The 20,603-nt window shown below is 41.1% G+C and overlaps 1 protein-coding gene across 2 annotated transcripts in view; it reads right to left on the bottom strand.

The window, feature by feature from the left end:
- Positions 1-6,425: 6,425 nt before the first annotated feature.
- vcp (valosin containing protein) overlaps positions 6,426-20,603 on the bottom strand; it is a 59,133-nt gene continuing 44,955 nt past the window's right edge. Inside the window, exons 11-17 of one of the 2 annotated variants that reach the window (XM_068032713.1) lie at positions 19,366-19,530; positions 19,133-19,255; positions 16,546-16,758; positions 13,283-13,591; positions 11,631-11,786; positions 11,354-11,508; positions 6,426-6,931 (exon numbers count right to left, since the gene is read on the bottom strand). In XM_068032713.1, the coding sequence (XP_067888814.1) occupies positions 6,826-6,931; positions 11,354-11,508; positions 11,631-11,786; positions 13,283-13,591; positions 16,546-16,758; positions 19,133-19,255; positions 19,366-19,530 (1,227 nt within the window). In that variant the 3' untranslated portion in view covers positions 6,426-6,825. Of the gene's footprint in view, positions 6,932-11,353; positions 11,509-11,630; positions 11,787-13,278; positions 13,592-16,545; positions 16,759-19,132; positions 19,256-19,365; positions 19,531-20,603 lie in introns of both variants that reach the window. The other variant, XM_068032714.1, reaches the window with a different exon arrangement.

Genomic DNA, 20,603 nt, shown 5'->3' on the forward strand with positions numbered 1-20,603 from the left:
AATCACGTATAGGTCAACATTTTTACTGGCCATGTCTTTCTAAAGACGTGTGGTGCAGTTTTGTAAAACATACCAGATTGTGGGAAAACCACGACCTGCAACAAAAACCAGCACCTCTATTGCCCATACCAGTTTTTGGGGAACCATTTAGTAGGGTGTTGGTAGACTGTGTAGAACCCTTACCGAAAACAAAAGCGGGACACCTATACTCACTATCATGGATATGGCTACTCTGTTCCCAGAGGCCATATCCTTGAGAACAACTTCTACTAAGGTAGTGGTACAGAAGTTAACCCAGTTCTTCACTAGATATGGATTACCAATCGATGTTCAGTCAGATCAAGGTTCCAATTTTATGTCTAAAATTTTTCAAGACATTATGGGTAATTTGGGTATCACACAGTTAAAAGTCTTCAGCATACCACCCAGACACAATGAACTTTAGAAAGTTACCATCAAACCCTCAAAACAACGATCAGGGTATATGGTCATGAATATCCCCATGATTAGGATAAAAGGGTGAGAATTTCTTTTGCTTGCCACTAGGGATTCACCAAATGAATCTACAGATTTTAGTTCTTTTGAATTAGTTTATGGACACGAGATAAGAGGTCCTCTAAAATTAATTAAAGAAAGGGTTTTGGAACAAAGGGACGTATGTTCTGTGCCAGATTATGTATGTGTTCCAGGAATGGCTAATGAGAGCCTGCAAAGTGGCTCAAGAACACCTTAAATCGTCCCAAAAAACTATGAAAAAATGGGCAGACAAGCATGCTAAAACCCGAACATTTCAACCAAGGGTTGAAGTGTTGGTATTGCTGCTTTTCCAGGGTGACCCATTGAAAGCACGGTTCAGTGAGTGGTCCATATAAAGTGGTCAAGAGAATTGGCAAAGTAACTTATTTGATTGACACCCCAAATCACCAGAAGGATCAGCTGTGTCATAACAATATGTTAAAACATTATCGGAGGAGGATAAGCAAGCACAGGTATGTCAGGTAGTAGGGACAGTGAAGGATAGAAACATAGAAAATAGGAGCAGGAGTAGGCCATTCGGTCCTTCGAGCCTGCTCTGTCATTCATTATGATCATAGCTGATCATCCAACTCAGTAACCTGTTCCCATTTTCGCCCCATACCCTTTGATCCCTTTAGACTCCTTCTTGAAAACATACAATGTTTTGGCCTCAACCGCTTTCTGTGGTAGCGAATTCCACAGGCTCACAACTCTCTGGGTAAAGAAATTTCTCCTCATCGCAGTCCTGAAAGGTTTACCCTGTATCCTTAGACTATGACCCCTGGTTCTGGACTACCCCACCATCGGGAACATCCTTCCTGCATCTACCCGGTCAAGTCCTGTTAGAATTTTATAGGTTTCTATGAGATCCCCCTTCACTCTTCTGAACTCCAGTGAATATAATCCCAACCGACTCAATCTCTCCTCATACGTCAGACCTGCCATCCCAGGAATCAGTCTGGTAAACCATCACTGCACTCCCTCAATAGCAAGAACATCCTTCCTCAGATGAGGCCAAAACTACACACAATATACCAGGTGTGGCCTCAACAGGGCCCTGTATAATTGCAGCAAGACATCCCTGCTCCTGTACTTGAATCCTCTTGCTATGAAGGCCAACATACCATTTTTCTTTTTTACCGCCTGTTTCACCTGCATGCTTACCTTCAGCGACTGGTGTATGAGAACACCCAGGTCTCGTTGCATATTCCTCTCTCAGTTTATAGCCGTTCAAATAATAATCTGCCTTCCTGTTTTTGCTACCAGTGGATAACCTCACATTTATCCACATTATACTGCATCTGCCATGCATTAGCCCACTCACTCAACGTGTCCAAATCACCCTGAAGCCTCTCTGCATCCTCCTCACAACTCACCCTCCCACCCAGTTTTGTGTCTTCTGCAAATTTGGAAATATTACATTTAGTTCCCTCATCTAAATCATTAATGTATATTGTGAATAGCTGGGATCCTAGCACCGATCCCTGCGGTACCCCACTAGTCACTGCCTGCCATTCGGAAAAAGACCCATTTATTCCTACTTTGTTTCCTGTCTGCCAACGAATTTTCTATCCATTGCAATACACAACCCCCCAATCACATGTGCTTTAATTGAAAGGGATAGTGAGGATGAGGCCTAGCCAATTCTCAAATTGAACCTCCTACTAAACCGGTAGGATGTACAAGCTTAGCCACACATGGTGTATGTAGGGGAATCCGTTCCTATAAAACGGCATCCTTGCCCAAGTCCAGAGAAACAGGCCCAGATAAAAGCAGAAATCTAATACCTGCTAGAGAACCACCTAACAGAACCCAGTCAAAGCAGCTGGAGTTCACCAGTAGTATTAGTACCTAAACCTGATGATTCAACTAGACTCTATAGACTACAGAAAAGTTAATGCGGCACAGTGGTTGGGCGGCACAGTGGCTAGCACCGCAGCCTCAGCTCCAGGGACCCGGGTTCGATTCTGGTTACTGCTTGTGCAGAGTTTGCAAGTTCTCCGTGTCTGCGTGGGTTTTCACCCGGTGCTCCAGTTTCCTCCCACAGCCAAAGACTTGCAGGTGATAGGTAAATTGGCCATTGTAAATTACCCCTAGTGTAGGTAGGTGATAGGGAATATGGGATTACTGTCGGGTTAGTATAAATGGATGGTTGTTGGTCAGCACAGACTCAGTGGGCTGAAAGGCCTGTTTCAGTGTTGTATCTCTAAATAAATAAATAAACAAAGACGGACTCTTACCCAATTCCTCGCTTGGAGTAACCAGGGGGCTGTGTTTGGAAGGTTGCAGTCGGCTGATTCGGCGATAAACTTTGTGGAAAAATTTTAAAAACCAGAATGCCGGATTTTTTCCGATGGGGTTTACTATTACAACCTTATCACTTAAAGATTATCCACATTGTGGGCAAAAATAATGTTATTGCAGATGCTTTATCGAGAATCTAACTTTGCATTCAGAGCACTCGAACAAGGAGGTACAGAGCAGAATTGTATTGACAGAAAAGAGTGATTGAGTATGAGTGTGAAAATGCGTTTGAAAATTTATCTTCTGTTTTTCCCACACTTAGTAATGAAATGCTTTTAAAAATGGTGTTTCATTCCTCAGAGGGTGGAGGTGTTATGGAAGTGATTGTTTTGTTAAAATATTTGTTGAGGAATTCATAGTCAAAGTGAATAGAAGTTGGACCAGTTCTTTTTCCCAAGAGGGCACTAAAGACCTAATTTGGCAACAATGCTTACTGGTTGTCACCTGACAAGTTAAAATAGAACAGAAACCCTGATAACAGGGGAAAAAGTGGGCAGAGAAGTCAGTCACACTCCTTGATTGGACAAGCCCAGCAGCAGTATGCACCCGAGAGTGTACAAACTCACAAGCTTTTGGTTTTATTTATTTATTTAAAGATACAGCACTGAAACAGGCCCTTCGGCCCACAGAGTCTGTGCCGACCATCAACCACCCATTTATACTAATCCTACACTAATACACTAATGGTTGTAGCAGTCAGTGTGTGTGTTTTACCTCCTGGAGTGAGCGGTCAATAAAATTAGTCTGAAGTCGTTGTGGAGGAAGGAGAGCACCTTCCCATGCAAATCCTCACTTCCCACTCCTTCCAAGTGAAACAGCGATTTACTTGTACGCCTTTCAATTTAGTACACTGTATTCGAGGCTCACTATGCGGTCTCCTCTCCATTGGAGAAACCAAACCTAAATTGGGTGATTACTTTGAAGAACACCTGCACTCCGTCCACAAGCATGACTCCAAGCTTCCTGTTGCTATAAGTTTATTCTCTGCCCCACTCCTCTGACCTCTGCCTCCAACACTGTTCCAATGAATCTTAGCTCCTCTAGATTTAACACTTTACAACCTTCCGGACTCAACATTGAGTCCAACAATTTCAGATCATAACTTCTGCCCCCAGTTTTTTTCCAATAAGCTGTTGGTAATGATTCTGCTATTCCCATTTACACATCCTGTAGACCTATCTTTCGTTTCTCTATTTGAAAACTGCATCGGGCTGTGCTATTCTTGACTTAAGAGTTCTCAGTCCTGATACTGGTGACATATATGGAAAAAGTTTTCTATTTTCCCTTGATATTTCTCATTTTGAAGTATATAAATAGTCAGGGGGACAAAAAGCTCAATCTGAAAGTCAAACAAAACTTTAAATTTTCCAAACCTTTCATTTTCAGTTAAACTGAAAAAATGTTATCCTTGTGCTTCTTACTTGTTTTGATCACTGGCATGTTTTGTGTAGACCAAAGAACTTACAGGAAAAATGTTACATCAAACTGTAATTTTCTTTAGATTACAAATTGTAATGTCAAAACTAGCAAACAGAAACCGCATAATCTCTGCACTACATACCTTAACTCAAAATAAGGTTCATAATTAAAATATCAGTTTAAATAAAGTAATATTTAACAGGCATTTTCTAGTTCTACCTTAGAGAGAAAAGACTACCTGTATAAAGAGCAAAGTGAGTAAGCCTATTTGGCAACAGTACATTGCTAAGCTTTTAACTTCAGTTCCACTTTGGTGACTCAGTGACGTAACTGTATTAGGTTTATAATTGCTTTTCCAAGCATTAAAAACCTTACAAAAACACGAAGAATCAATTTCAAATAAAACTCATTTACATTAAGTGGTACAAACATCTTAAAGCATTTAATCAGATCATAATCAGTCCTCCTTATTTTCCTTTTACAAAACTTTCAACAAAAGTTTAAGTTCCAAGCACAAACAATTCTTCCTGCTTGAGAACATAAATACCTAGTTTAGCCATATTTACCACAAATGGATAATTTGAAAGCACTCAAATGTCCAGATAGATGAAGAATGGCCACTTGGAAGTGTTATGGCTGACAATGCCATTTTACTGAACTTGATGCAGAACCTAATACTGTGAACCACTGGATTTCCCCCAAAATGTGACAGTGGAGAATGTAAAAATCAAACTTTCATATCTGAATTGATCGACACAAATTTGCTTTGAATTTGAAATAACAAAACGTTTACTTGCTCTGAAAATAAACATATTATGCAATTGGTTCTAAGAGTTTAGCAAGTTCCTAAATTGAAGCAGTCCCCAATTAAATTAAAAACAATGCCACATAAAAATATTCTTAATATGCATAGTTTGCAATGGACCTGCCTGAGTTACCATGACGCCAATGTTGTTAAGCTAGCAAATCAAAATCTTTCCTTTTAGCTTTTAATTTTCCAAAACAATTACTTCAAGAGCAGTCCTTCAAGTACTAAGATAATACTTATAACTGTCAGAATGGTTATTTAACCATTGGTGAGCACCACTAGCAAAGCCAGCACTTATTGCCCTAGTTGTCCTTGAGAAGGTGGTGGTCACCTCTTGAACTGCCCCAGTCCTTGCTGTTAGGTAGGGAACTTTGACCCAGCGATGATGAAGGAATGGCTGCACATGTCCAAGTTGGGATTGATGTGTGACTTGGTAGTGACTGTGTTCCCATGCTCCTGGTGCCCTTGTCCTTGCTCTGTTTCCGGTGCCATAACTTCTCCAGATGTGCGGTAGAAATCCTGTTCATGCAAATAAACCACCGAGGAACGCAAGCAAAGATTAGGATTTTGAATTTAGGTGTTGAGAGATGGAGAGCCAATGGAGACCACCAAGGATAGTGGCAATGGATGAGTGGACCAGGATATGAATAGCAGAGTTTTGAACAAGTTGGAGTTTGTGTAGGGAGGAACTTCAGAGGCTGATTGAGAGAATTCAAGAAGTCAAGTTTTAAGGTTAATAAACAGTTAAAAGGCTCAACTCTGGTGCAGACTAAAACAGCCCTCACAGAAAATTGGAGTGCAAATGAAATCCAGATCTAGATTTTTTTTTTTTTTTTGCTTACCTGTAACAAAGTCATTGAACAATTTTCAGGTTCTACTGATGTTTTTGAAAGGAAAAAAAATTTCCGTTTAGGCTGTGATAATTGTTACAATGGAGCTTATCAGATTACTGTATAAAACATACCTTTCAAAAGTTGCCTTAGGTGCCAGGTATAAAATGATATGTAGTCAGAATTTATCAAGTTTAATGTAATATCGCGAAACAATCAATAACTTTGCAATGGCTTAAAAACGATTTTGTTCGCAAACATTCAAACCAATTCTGCTTAGAATAACATGCAATGATCTAACTGAAGTATTAGAAGTATTTTTACCACTGCTTGAAATCACATTCAATTCTTTTCCAGTTTCAAAGCCATAGAAGATTACTGCCCCTTCAGAGGTTAACAGTAAGCATAATGCAACACCTTGAAAATAATCTTTTACTCTGCACCAGGTCAAAAGCTGTAAACAGACCAGATAAAAAGCTTTTCATGAACCAATTAGGTAGCTTAACCTGAAATTGCAGCTTAAAATTCAGGCAACACACAATTCACTATTGGAGGTGCAACAATTCAGATTTTATTATCAGTTCATACCATCTCATTCAAATGTGTACATTTATCATGTCACCTACTGAAATTTAAAAAAAATGAAGTTCCATAAGCATTTTTTTTTCAGGCTACAGTTATACTCACTGCAAAAGCTGCTGAATCTGCCTCATCAATTAGAACAGAAGTTTCCCAGAAGGTAGTCATAGACTACTCTGCAGTGATTTAACAGTTAACTTCACATCCAACATCAAGAATAGGTTCATTAGAAGAAACCCCTGTACCAGATTATTGACAAGCTGCACATGCTTCTCTGACTGGACTGAAGGGGGAGAGAAAAAAAAGCAACAGTCCAAGAAATGGAAATTGTACAACTTGGCCTGGTCAAATTTGGTCCACAATGTATGTTTAACCATACAGATCATCATCATTGTCTTCACTGAACATGTTTCCACCACTTCCTCCTCCAGTTCCTTGGCTTGGTCCTGCACCTGCTTGGCTACTAGATGGAAATCTGCAAGTAGTAGAGGTAATGTTAACCTTAATGTTAAAACTTTTTTACAAAATGCAATTTCTGAACATCTTCGATTAAGAGTATGAAAGTATTCAGAAGTACTGAAAATTAGGGGAAGGAAACGAGCCAGATGTGGTTTTACTTTACCCAAAAAATGTATTTAAGTTTAAACTAACCACTACATGCAGTTAGCATGATTTAGTATATTGCAAAACAGAGAATGGTTGAGGTTATGCTAATTGTTGCTCAGGTGATTTCTCCCACCCTTACTCATTTTCATACTCAGAGGTATGGCACTGGGTGTCCTTTCAGCCAAGTCTCCATATTCCATGTGGAAACTTGGATAGTGAATGTTGGTGCTTGAACCAACCAGAGACAGTGCAGTTGATCCCAGTCCTGTTCCAAGCCCCTCAATAGTGGTCAGATGGGCCAATATTTTTTTTCTCCCTAGTTTGAAGATGACACTAATTGAGCTGTCGCCACCTCCACCACACCAGGTAGTTTGGATGACCTTACAGAACCCAAGACATTCCTTGTTTCTTTGGTTCAACATGTGTGCATTCCCAGCACGTTTTGCTGATTTAATAGATTTGTTACTTGACCCCTAGTTCTGGACTCCCCAGTCAGGAAAAACATCCTCTCAGCATCTATCCTGTCAAGTCCCTCTACTGACTCCTCCATCACTACACTGGTATGTCCTGTGCTACCAGAACAGACCCACCAGATGTGGTGGCATAGTCAAGAAGGAGTAGCCCCGAAAGTAGAGCATGGCTACCCGACCCGAGCTCGATGGGACCAGACGACATGCAACGAGTGCGGGTCAGGTCGCTCTTCCGGGTCTGGCATTCGGGCTCAGGTCGGGTCGGACACACTACCACCTCCAGTACGTGGCTCCAATCTTAATGTACCTTTTAAACAACCTTTCAAGTTCAGTTACAGTTTTTGTTGCTTATCTGCACAAGCTTAAAAAGTGAAAAACGGAAGCTAGGTTAACTGAACATTCCGTTGGTCAGGTCGGGTCGAGCGCGGGAAAAAGGACTCGGGCCAGGTCGGATGTGGTTCTGTTGGGTTTGGGTCGGGTTTCATTTGCAGACCCGAGCTGGCCTTTACCTGGAAGTCCCCAACATTGACTCTGGACATCACGGAGTCTCATGGCATTAGGTCAAATATGGGCAAGGAAACCTCCTGCTGATTACCACCTACCGCTCTACCTCAGCTAATGAAACAGTACTCCTTCACGTTGAACACCACTTGGAAGAAGCATTGCAGATAGCAAGAGCACAGAATGTACTCTGGGTGGGGGACTTCAATGTCCATCAACAAGAGTTGCTCAGTAGCAACTACTAATGACAGAGCTGGCTGAGTCCTGAAGAACATAATTGTCAGATTCGGCCTGTAGCAGGTGGAGAGAGAACTACCATGAGGGAAAAACCTACTTGACTTTGCCCTCACCAATCTACCTGTAATAGATGTGTCTGTACATGACAGTATTGGTAGGAGTGGCCAAGGCACAGTCCTTATGGATCTGAAATCTAAGTTTCACAAAGATTCAGAACAGGACTAACAGCTCAAAACTGGACACCCATGAGATGCTGTGGGCCAACAGCAGCAGCAGAAATGTATTCCACCGCAATCTGTAACCTCAGGGCCCTCACTCTACCATTACCACCAAACCAGGGGATCAAATCTGGTTCAATGAGGAGTGTAAGAGAGGATGCCAGGGACAGCCCCCAGAGGTACTTAAAAATGCGGTACCAACCTGGTGAAGCAATAACATAGGACTGACATGATTGCTGAACAGCAGAAGCAACTTCCTCTAGCCAGAGCTAAGCAATCCCACAATTAATGGTTCTTGTCAAAGCTCTGCAGTCCTGCCACATCCAGTCATGAAAGGTGGTGGACAATTAAACTAATGAGGCAGCAGTTCATGAACATTCCCATCCTCAATGATTACGTCGAGAATGCGAGTTTCTTAGCTCCACCCAAACTGCTCTTCTATCTTAATTTTTCAAGCTAAGGTCCTTTCCCTTCACTGTCTTCATCCTATCCTTCAATATCAGGGCTACTTCTTTTCCCCATCTCTTCTAAAAGTCAAGTATTCTGGAATATTTAGTTCCCAACCTTGGTCACGCTGCAAATATGGTTCCTAACGACTATTAGATTAAATCCATTTATTTCTATCTGTGTTATCAATACATCTAATTTTGTGGCAAACGCTTCAAGCAGATATAGTGCTTTTATTTTAACTTTTTTCCATTTTTCCATGATGTCACCTCAGTCACTAATGCCTATTTACCTTTGTTATTTTTTTTATGTCCCTTCTTGACCCACACTGTTTTATTTCTACCCAGATCACTAACCTGCTCTACAACCTTGACATTTCTCTTTCTGCTTTTGAATTCACCCTTTTCTGAATCCTGCCCCACCCCCTTCCATTAGTTTAAAGCACTATCAAACTGTCCTAGTTATTGGATTTGCCAGGACACTGGTCCCAGCCCTGTTTTAAAGTGAAGTCTACCCCAATAGAACAGTTCCCGCTATCCCCAGACTGGTGCTAGTGCCCCGTGAATTGAAACCCACTTCCCATACAACTCTGAAGGGGGGTGGGGGGTCATTGACCTGAAACGTTAACTCTGCTTCTCTCTCCACAGATGCTGCCAGACCTGCTGAGTATTTCTAGCATTTGTGTTTATCCCATACCACTCTGCCAGCCACGCATTTAAACATCTAATCTGTTGTCCCTACACCAATTTGTGTGTGGCTCAGCTAACAATCCAAAGCTCATCACCCATGAGGTTCTGCGTTTTAATTAACCCTAGCCCCTCAACATCGCATAGCAGAATCTCATTCCTTGTTTGCCAGTGTCATTAGTTCCTAGGCAGAGCATGACAACTGGGTCCTCCCCACCAACTCCAAATTGTTCTCCAGCAACAAAATATCCTAAACCTTGGCAATGGATAGGCAACACAATCTTCTGACTTCCTGGTGCAGCTGCAGAGAACAGTATCTATCCCTCACCTAAACTGCTCCTGAGCACATTCCTTTTCACTTCCCCTCTTGAATGGGCTCCTGTACCATGGTGCCAACCATCCACCCTGCAGACGTTGCCCCAATAACTCAGTCAGCAAGAATTTCATACCAGTTGAAGACAGACAATGGCTGGGTTTCCTCCAGTACTGTAGCTGGGGTCCCCTTACCTACCCAACTTTCAGTCACACCCTCCTGCCCTGACCACTAACCAGACCTGTACCATGACCTATCCTAAAAGGTGAGACTGCCTCCTGGATCTAAGTGTCCCTCTCCCCAGTGCCCCTACAATGTCTGCACCTCAGGCTCCAGCTCAACAACTCCAAAGTGAAGTTCAAGATGTAGACACTTGCTGCAGATGTGACTGTCCAGATCTTGATGCTTTCCACGAACTTTCATATGCTGCAGTAGTGGCACACTTCCTGCACTACCATCCCTATCTAACACTGGCTTATTTAAATTACACCCTCACTCTTCCTGCCTTCTTCCACCCTTGGCCTTAGCTGTTTGATGTCAAAAATAACAAAAGTTTTACATAAAATCTTGCTTTTTTAATGTTTCTGAAATATGGTCAACACTGGTAAGTCTGTTTATTGATTAGCCTCGCCAGCCCTGACAGCATTAAGAGTCAACCAAGTAATGTGGGATTAGAACCACATGTAGGCCAGATCATGCAGGGTTGGCAGGTTCCACTCTCCGGAAGAACCAGTGGGATTTTGAGACAATCCAGTTACTTTTTTCTTGCTATGGCGAGTCAGTACCATATCTACTAGATTACCATTCCCTCTCTATAACATGCAAAAACAAAATGAATTAAAAGATGTGTCAAGTAAAATATTAAATCAGGAGCAAAAAAAATTTGGCAATTTCACTCTTTCCTACAGGAGCTAATAGAAAATACTTCACTTTTTGTGCATTCGTGAGAAGTTGTTTGTGATTTACAACAATAAACTTGCAAATTAGGTATTATGGTCCAAACAGAATCCAAAGTGAAGCAGAGAAAGACCCTCTCTTCCAGGGCGTTTCTCTAATATGCCCAGCCGCAATCTGGACTCAGGTTACATTTGTACTATAAATGCAGCATTGGTACAGTTCAGTGTGAAGGAATCTTTAAAACAACTTTAGCCAAAATAGGGTTTAACTGCATCAGATATTGAATGCAAGTAGGTAATAAAATTTTATAACTGTTTTAGAAAATATTAAGGAAGTTAAAATCATTTGTTCAATAAAAGCAAAATTTTTGTGTCATGACCACCTACCAATGAGATAATTACATTTGCAGTTTTCCAAAAAATCCTTTAATACATACCAGGGAAACTTCCATCATGTTAATGTTCAGTCAATGTATAATAATTAAACCATCAGACAAATGACAAAAAATACTGAAAAACTTGCCTGAAACTACCAAATCCACGACTCTGCTGCAATGTTTGTGCAAACATTTCATATTTTCGAATATCATTGTCACTGACTGATCGGCGTGCGTAGCGCATAGCTTCCTCAAAATGGTCCTTGCGTATTTCAGGAACTGGATCGTCTTCTTCAACCTCCTGCATTTAGAGCCATTTAGGTATTAGTGTGCATCATTTAAAGGAACAGACAAAAGCAGAAGCCAATAAACTAGAGCAGGCATTTAATATTTAACTAGCAGCCTAAAAATTACTGCCCTTACCATGGCTGAAGGGTTGCCCTGTCTTTCGCGTTCTCGTCTGATTTCACTTTCAATAGATTCTCTGATTGCAAGTTTACAAGCTCGCTGACAGATCTCAGTCAAATCAGCTCCAGAAAATCCATTGGTGGTCTTAGCCAAATACTCCAAGTCAACTTCCTACAAAGAAATGGAATATAGGGGACATTACAGTTTGAACAAAATTGCAATAAAAATAACAAACAAGGTTAAATGTACAGCTTGGCAATTGAATACAGAAATTGGACTGTCAAATAAAGAACAACTTCTTAGTTTACTAAATATATTCTAATGTAATCCCAGTTCAGACGGAAGCTTTCAGTTAATATATGCAAGTTATCCAGTTAATTTCAAAGCGTAAAAATACATTTCAGGATAGTGAAATACTAGCAATTGTCTTCTAAGAAAGACTTCATCAGGTGTTCTGAACTTCTTCACATCGGCTCCAATTCAGTTTAAGGAAAGCACATAGGTAAGAATAGCCCTAGAGCAGATGAACTGTTGCATGTTGAACTGCATGTGCCACTAGTAGGATTGCTGATTTGTTATGGCAAAATATGACAAAAACCACATAGCAGCTGCAGCAAAAATCAAGTTTCTGGAAAGTCAGGTTCATAAAAATCTACACAGATTAAGTGCATTACATTTTGGTAAGAAAAATAAGGTCAGACATTACTTGGAAAATAATCTAAATGGTGTAGAGGAGCCAAGGGATCTGGGAATACAAACACAAATTACTATAAGTACTGTGCAAACCAAGTACCAGGGCTTATTTCTAGAGATGTAGAACTGAAAAGCAGAGAAGTTGTGCTAAAATTATCAAACCTTGCTGAGACCACACTTGGGAGTACCATGTACATTTCTGGTTGCTATATTATGAAAAGGATATAGATGCACTGGAGAGGATGCAAAAAAATTACAAGGATGGTACCAGAAATGCAAGGTTATCAGGAAACAATTTTGAAATTGAATTTTGAAAAAAAGAGAAGGCTAAGGAGTGAGCTAATAGAGGTCTTTAAAATTATGAAAGGTTATGATAGAGTAGACAGAGAATATTTCCACTTATGGGGAAGAGCAAAACTAGAAGCCACCAATATAACAGTCACCAAGAAATCAAACAGGAAATTCAGAAGAAACTTCTTTAGCCAGAGGAGAGTGTTAAGAAAGTGGAACATGCCATCACAGGGCGTAGTTGTGGCAAATAGTATAGGTACTTATCAGGGAAAGCTGGATAGGTTACATTGATAGTTGGATGAGGATGGATGGAAAGAGGCTTGAGAGCAGCATCAATGTCAGCATGGATCAGTTGGGTCAAATAGCCTATTTTCATGCTGTATATTCAACACAATCCATGCAATTCTTTGTAGAAAAAAATCATGTGACTTCAAGGTAAAACCCATGCTTCCAACTGCAGGTTATAAAAATCCAAAGATTTATCAAAGGATGTTACAGTGTAACAAGTTACTAGCCTTGGTAATAACAGCTTCTCAGTGCTCCATTACGCTAAGTAAAACAAAATTACAAGACATTATTTGTCCTTGAAACTTAACTGTTACAGTCCAACATTCCCACTCTCATGTTTGATGTTAAACAAACATTAGAATTTTAAAAGTTGTAGGAAGCAGCATCATACTTGCCTTAGCAATAGGCGACTTCCTCAAATTAGCTTTCAGAATTGCACCACGAGATTTTTCATCGGGTAGTGGGATGTAAATCAGTTGGTCAAGACGTCCAGGGCGCAAAATCGCTGGATCAATAATATCAGGACGGTTGGTAGCACCGATGATAAAGACATTCTTTTTGGTGGACATACCATCCATTTCAGTCAGGATCTGGTTGATGACACGATCAGCAGCACCACCACCATCACCAATGTTGCCACCTCGAGCCTTAGCAATGGAATCAAGTTCATCAAAGAACAAGACACAAGGGGCAGCTTGGCGGGCCTGAAAAATAATATGGGGTGCCATATTGTGTTATATGTTCAATTAAATAAGGATTAGTCAGAGAACATTTGGGTCTGGGGATACACTGATTCCTAAATAGCCCTGGAGTTTAACATAAGCAGTGATTTATACATGAAGGTTAAATTTCTTTAAAAAAAAATTTATACAGGAAGTTATGGATTTTTATGCATGCATGGGATGTGGGCATGGCTGGCAAAGCCAGCATTCACTGTCCATCCCTAAGTGCCCTTGAGGTGTTGGTGAACTGCTTTCTTGAACCACTGCAGTCCATGTGTTGTTGATACACCCACAGTGATGTTAGGGTGGAAGTTCCAGTATTTTGAGCCAGCGACAGTGAAGCATCAATTATAGATTTCCAAATCAGGGTGATGAGAGACTTAGGGGAACTTGGAGGTGGCAGTGCTTCTATGTGTCCACTGCCCTGGTTTTCTAGATGGCAGAGGTCAGGTGTTTGGAAGGTGAGGTAGAAGGAGCCTTGACGAGTTCTGCAGTGCATTTTGTAGACAGTACACACCACTGCCACAGTGTGCCAGTGAAGAGAATGAATGTTTAAGGTGGTAAAATGCGTTTCAATCAGGCAGGTTGCTTTGTTCTGGATGGTGTCGAGCTTCCAGAGGGTTGTTGAAGCTGCACTCATCCAGGCAAGTGGATAGTATTCCATCACACTTCTGACTGTGTGTCTTGTTGATGGTGGAAAGGCTTTAGGGAAGTCAGGAGGCGAGTTACTTGCCACAGAATTCCCAGCCTCTGACCTGCTGTTGTAGCCGCCATATTTATTTGGCTGGTCCAGTTAAGTTTCTGGTCAATGGTTACCCCAAGATGCTGGTTTGGGAAGGCGGGCATTCAATGATGCTAATGCCATTGACTGTCAAAAGGAGATGGTTAGATTCTCTCTTGTTGAAAATGGTCACTGCCTGGCCTTGTGTGACACAAATGTATCAGTGCAACCCTAAACACTGCTCAGGTCTTGTTGCATGCAGGCACACTCTGATTCATTATCGATGGAGCTGTGAATGGAACTGAACACTAATATCAGTGAACATCCCCACTTCTGACATTATGGTGGAGGGAAGGTCACTGTTGAAGCAACTGAAGATAGCTGATTCTAGGACACTGCCCTGAGAAACTCCTGTAGCTCTGTCCTGGGGCTGAGATGATTTGCCTCCAGCAACCATTAACACCTTCCTTTGTGCTAAGTATGACTTTAGAGATGCCCCTCCCACCCCCAAACACTTCAATTTTATTAATGCTCCTTGATACCACAGTCAAGTGCTACCTTAATGTCAAGGGCAGTCACTCTCACCTCGAATTGTAAAGGACATATTTTCAAAGTGAAAATAATGGCTCAGATAAATCTTTTGGTGAATAAGGGAACAGAATATTTCTGAAATGGATGTGCTTCTATCTATCATTATTGTTCCAACTCTGGGAACTGTATGTCCTTAGACAATTGGGCATTTTATCAGGCTTCTTTTCATGCGCACAAATTTTCATGCTCAGTCCCCACCTGGCAGCAAAGTCAGTCTTTGGAATAAGTTTTCAGGCAGCAACTAACTTTGACAGAAATATTTCTACAGCTGCAGAACAAAATGCACAGTCAAAGCAGAAATCATGAAAGATTATATAAGAAATAGTCAAAACAGCAAGAGCAAAATGTCACACTCATCCCTGACTCCAATCCATGTATTGATGAGACTTGAGCATTTCGAACTTTCCCATCCAATCTTATCCCCATTCGGGTGGTATTCCTCATGAGTGCAAAGTCCCAAGAACTCCCTCGGGAACCTTCACCTCATCTTGAGCTCTCTTGGAAATTCTCTGTGCCATTCCACTTTGCACAGAGGGATTTACTGTAGGGGCTGCTCCTACACACTCCACTTCCTTGCCATTGTCTTCTGTCCAGACCTGCCTTCTGTTCCCCATTGCCATCAGCCAAGGCCCTTCACTCTACCTCCAGGGTGGAGTATTCCATAAAGCAGTGGTGTTCAATGTAGTTTTAAGTCACTCCACTGATACCCAGGTGACTTGCCACTTCTGCTAATTAGATTTAATGATATTGGTGGTGCCTCCTCTGTTTGACGCAACACTGGTGCAGTTATCCGTTATTGATACTGGGGCAACTTATTGGTTTGTTTAAAATAAGATCAAGAAAGAGTGCGAGTATGCAAGATATCATTGTTAGAAAAGCAGTGACTGAGGAAAAATATAAATGACAGAAGTTTTGAACAAGGGGGAGATGGTGGTGTAGTGGTCATGTCACTGAACTAGTAATCCAGAGGCCCAGGCTAATGCCCTGGGGACATGGGTTCAAATCCCACCATGGCAACTGGTGGAATTTGAACTCAATTAATTAATAAAAACATGGAATTGAAAACTGGTCTCAGTAATGGTGCCATAAAACAATCACTGATTGTTGCAAAAACCCATCTGGTTCACTAATGGCCTTTAGGGAAGGAAATCTGCTGTTCCTCCTGGTCCGTGACTCCAGAGCCACAGCAATGTGATTGACTCTGAACCACCCTCTGAAATGGCCTAGCAAGCCACTCAGTTTTCATGGGCAATTAGGGACAGGCAACAAATGTCACCCACATCCTATGAAAGAATTGAGAAAAAAAAAATCCACATTCAGAAATTCAATACATTTTAGTAGCATTAAAGTTATTTTTCATTCCTATTAAGCCCTAAACATCATGAGTCAGTTTATTTTTCTCTCCAAAACAGTGGAAATGTCGGTTGGCAACTGCTAAAACATTTCCAAAAAACGAGTTAGTTTAAAATGAAAAACTACAGTCAGTCAGGCTGAAAGCTTGAAGAACAATGTCAAGACACAAAGTACAAGCATTTCAGTCACCCTAGCACTCCTAACAAAAGGACGAAGAACTGTCATATAAAAATTAACTTGCAATTATTTTTAATATACTTCCACTACATACCTTATCAAAGATTTCTCGGACATTTGCCTCAGATTCTCCAAACCACATGGTAAGCAGCTCTGGTCCCTTGATGGAGATAAAGTTGGCCTGGCATTCGTTTGCAATGGCTTTTGCCAGCAAAGTTTTACCACAACCAGGTGGTCCATAAAACAGTACACCCTTTGAAGGGGTCATGCCAAATTTCAGGAATTTGTCTGGATGCTCCACAGGATACTGTTAAAAACAAACAAACCTGTACATTTCACACAGCTACTCATGAAGCAACCCAAACCAAGTAAAATATGAAAGCAAGTGTCCCCACAGACATTGTTTAATGTACAAGTCCAACAAAAAAAATCCAATTAATCCATTAAGTCTCTTAACGCACTACATGATGAAGGTACGACCAGGCACGACAGTAAAGCACAAAGATTGGATGGTGTCAGGTTAATTTCCTGGTCTGTGCTAAATTGAACAATCTCAGCCAGCCCACTACAATTAGACGCAGTGCTCTTGGGCAAGGGAAGGGGAATAAAGAAAGGCACCTGGATTCCCACTCCCAATTATAGTCCAATGATGCCTCCTGGAGGATATGTGCGCACATATGTGGACAACAATGTAATAGTCCAAATACATTTACTATCTAGGTTTAAGACTCAAAGTTTACAGCACAGAAAGAAGCAACTTGGCCCATTGTGTTTGCACTGACCCAAAATGAGCCACCCAGTCTCATCCCACCTTCCAGCATTTGGTCTGTAGCCCTGCAGGTTACAGAACTGGAGGTGCATATCCAGACACCTTTTAAAATGAGTCGAGGGTTTCTGCCTCTGCTACACTTTAAGGCAAGCAGTGAGTTCCAGACCCCTACCACCCTCTGGGTGAAAATCTTTTCCTCATCTCCCCTAATCCTTCTACCAATCACTTAAATCTATGCCCCTTAGTCACTGACCTCTCTGTTAAGGTAAATAGGCTCTTCACATCCACTCTATCCAGGCGCCCCTCACAATTTTGTACATTTCAATCAGATCTCCCCTCAGCCTCCTCCGTTCCAAATAGAACAACTACAGCCTATCCAATCTTTCCTCGTAGCTGCATTTTTTCAGTCCCGGAAACATCCTCGTAAATCTCATTTGTACCTTCTCTCGCGCAATTACATCCTTTCTGTAATGAGGTGACCAAAACTGCACACAGTACTCAAGTTGTGGCCTAACCATACCTCCCTACTCTTTTATTCTATACCTCGGCTAATAAAGCTAAGGATACCCATACGCCTTCTTAACCATCTTATCGACCTGTCTCGATACCTTCAGGGATCTGTGTCCCTCACTTCCTCTACACCTCTCCGTATTCTCCCATTAATCGTGTATTCCTTTGTCTTGTTTGAGCTCCCCAAATGAATCACCTCGCATTTCTCCAGGTTGAATTACATTTGCCACTTTTCTACCCACCTGACCAGTCCATCAGTATCTTCCTGCAGCTATCCTCCTCACTATCTACTACATGGCCAATCTTTGTGTCATCTGCAAATTTCTTCATCATGCCCCCTACGGTTACGTCCAAATTGTTATTACCACAAAAAGCAGGGGACCCAGTACTGAGCACTGCGGCTCACCACTGGAAACAGCCCTCCAGTTGCAAAGACACCCCATCAACAATTATCCTTTGTTTCCTGCCACTGAGCCAATTTTGTATCCACCTTGCCACATTTCCCTGGAACCCATGGGATTTTACTTTATTAAACCAGTCTGCCATGTGGGACCTTGTCAAAAGCATTGCTAAAATCCACACAGACCGCATCAATTGTATTACCTTGATCAATCTTCCTGGTTACTTCTTCAAAGAATTCGATCAAATTGGTCAAACCAGATCTTCGCTTAACAAATCCATGCTGACGATCGTTGATTAATCTGTGCCTTTCCAAGTGACAGTTTATCCTGTCTCAGGACTGATCCCAATAATTTGACCACTACTGAGGTTAGACTGACTGGTCTGTAATTATTTGTTTTATCCCTTGCTCCCTTTTTAAACAGAGTTAGAATATTCGCAGTTCTCCAATCCTCCAGCACCACACTTGTATCCAGTGAAGACTGGAAAAGTGATGGTCAGACCTTCCGCTATTTCCTCTCTAGCTTCTTTTAACAGCTTGGGGTACATTTCATCTGGCCCTAGTGATTTATCAACTTTCAAGGATGCTATCCCCATTCATACTCCCTCTCTCCCTATGTTTATCACATCCAATACTTCATACCCTTTTCCTTAACTACAATATCTGCATCGTCCCTTTCTTTTGTGAAGGGGGACGCCAAGACTACGAAAGGCACTTGGACGAGGTACTCGAAGGAAGTCGGTCCCCGTGAAACCATATTCCAGCAAGACTGTATTTCAAAAGAGATGGGGGACAATAGGGAAGTATAAAAATATCCACTGGTATCACTAAGGTAAATGCAAAGTAGTCCCAGTTTTATAGGTATAAGTAATATTAATTGGCACAACTTGATGAGAGTTACAATTTTATACCAATTCTTCAATGGGAAGAAATTTTCAAATCTCTATTTTAGACCAGTAAATTTATCAGATTTGAAAATCTAAAAACACAGGAGCAGCTTACTTGCACAAGTTCCTGAAGCTCCCTCTTCACATCTTCCAGTCCACCAATGTCTTCCCACGTTACCTGAGGCACTTCAACGACAGTCTCACGCAGGGCTGAAGGATTGCTTTGGCTCAAAGCCCACTGCAAACAAACAATACAACAACCTCTTTTGCAAAAATAATGTAAGTTAACTCATAACACAAACATGACCACCAAAAGCTTGGTATCTTTATTAAGGGGACGTGTCCTACCCGGAAGTCATCCATGGTAACTGCAAGTGAATTCATAACTTCAGCATCAATGGTTTCGTCTTCCAGATCAATAACATCCATCTTTTTCCTAATAGCCTGAAGAGCAGCTTCAGAGCATAAGGCAGCCAAGTCAGCACCAACATGGCCATGAGTTTCATTCGCAACCTAAAGCAAGAAAAAAATATTTACCAACCAAAAACCTTAACTTTCACTTCAATGTTTCAATAACTTGCCACCATATTCAATATATTTGACTGAACAAAATGAACTGCACATTACATACATTAGCTTCAATCATGTTAGAAATAAGTTTTAAGGTTCAGAAGTACAAAATACAAGTATTACCTAACAGAGATGAGATGCTTTAATTGTGATGAGAACAGAAAAATGGGGTTATTTTCATGAGAACTAAGGTGATTGAGAGATCAAACTATGAGAAGTTTTGATAGAAGTAAAGAACAGGAGAAACTGCAACTACTGGTCAGCGAGTTGGCAACGAGAAGTATAGATTTAAGAGGCGCTAGGAATTTTACGTGAATCATTATTGGGACACAAAATGCAGCAACCGAAACCATGGTGGAAGCAGAATCCATATCAGCAATTTTTTTTTTTTTTTTAAAAAGGTAAGTGGTAATATATTGGATTTTTCTTGAAAAGAGTACCAAAGCACAGGAAAATAGGACCAAGCGAATGGCTCTTCCAGAGAGCTGGCACAGACAAAATCAGCCACTTCCTGTAAAATACTGTGTTACCTATATACACTGCAAAATAATGGTGTCATTCTGCAAGTTAAAACTGAGCAGTCATCCTCAGAATATAAGCATAATACTGTATATGTAAGGAAGCATGCAATTTCCTATGCTGTAGAGCTCACTGCCCCAAGCAAGACCAGGAAAAATGGCACTGCAGCACTTCTACTGGTGGAAGTATGTAATTACAGGTGACTAGTTTATTAAGCAGTTGCCATTATAAATGAAGACATAAATTTATAACCAGAATATATAAAAATGACAGAACATGTGACTTTAAAATGGGAACTGAACTACATCGCCTGGTTGAATTATCTACTTTCCTCCAAGTGGGCTTGCCCTGAAGACTACATTTTGTTACGAGTGCTTCCTTTAAAATTTTTTTGTTTGTTTTTTGAAGATTTGTGGTTTAAAACGGCAAGGAATGCATGTTTTTTTTTTAAAACGAGGGTCACTGGGAGGTCTGGACTGTAAACAGTTACTGGAAGG

The sequence above is a fragment of the Heterodontus francisci genome, chromosome 1 (genome assembly GCF_036365525.1).
Source record: "Heterodontus francisci isolate sHetFra1 chromosome 1, sHetFra1.hap1, whole genome shotgun sequence".
NCBI lineage: Eukaryota > Metazoa > Chordata > Chondrichthyes > Heterodontiformes > Heterodontidae > Heterodontus > Heterodontus francisci.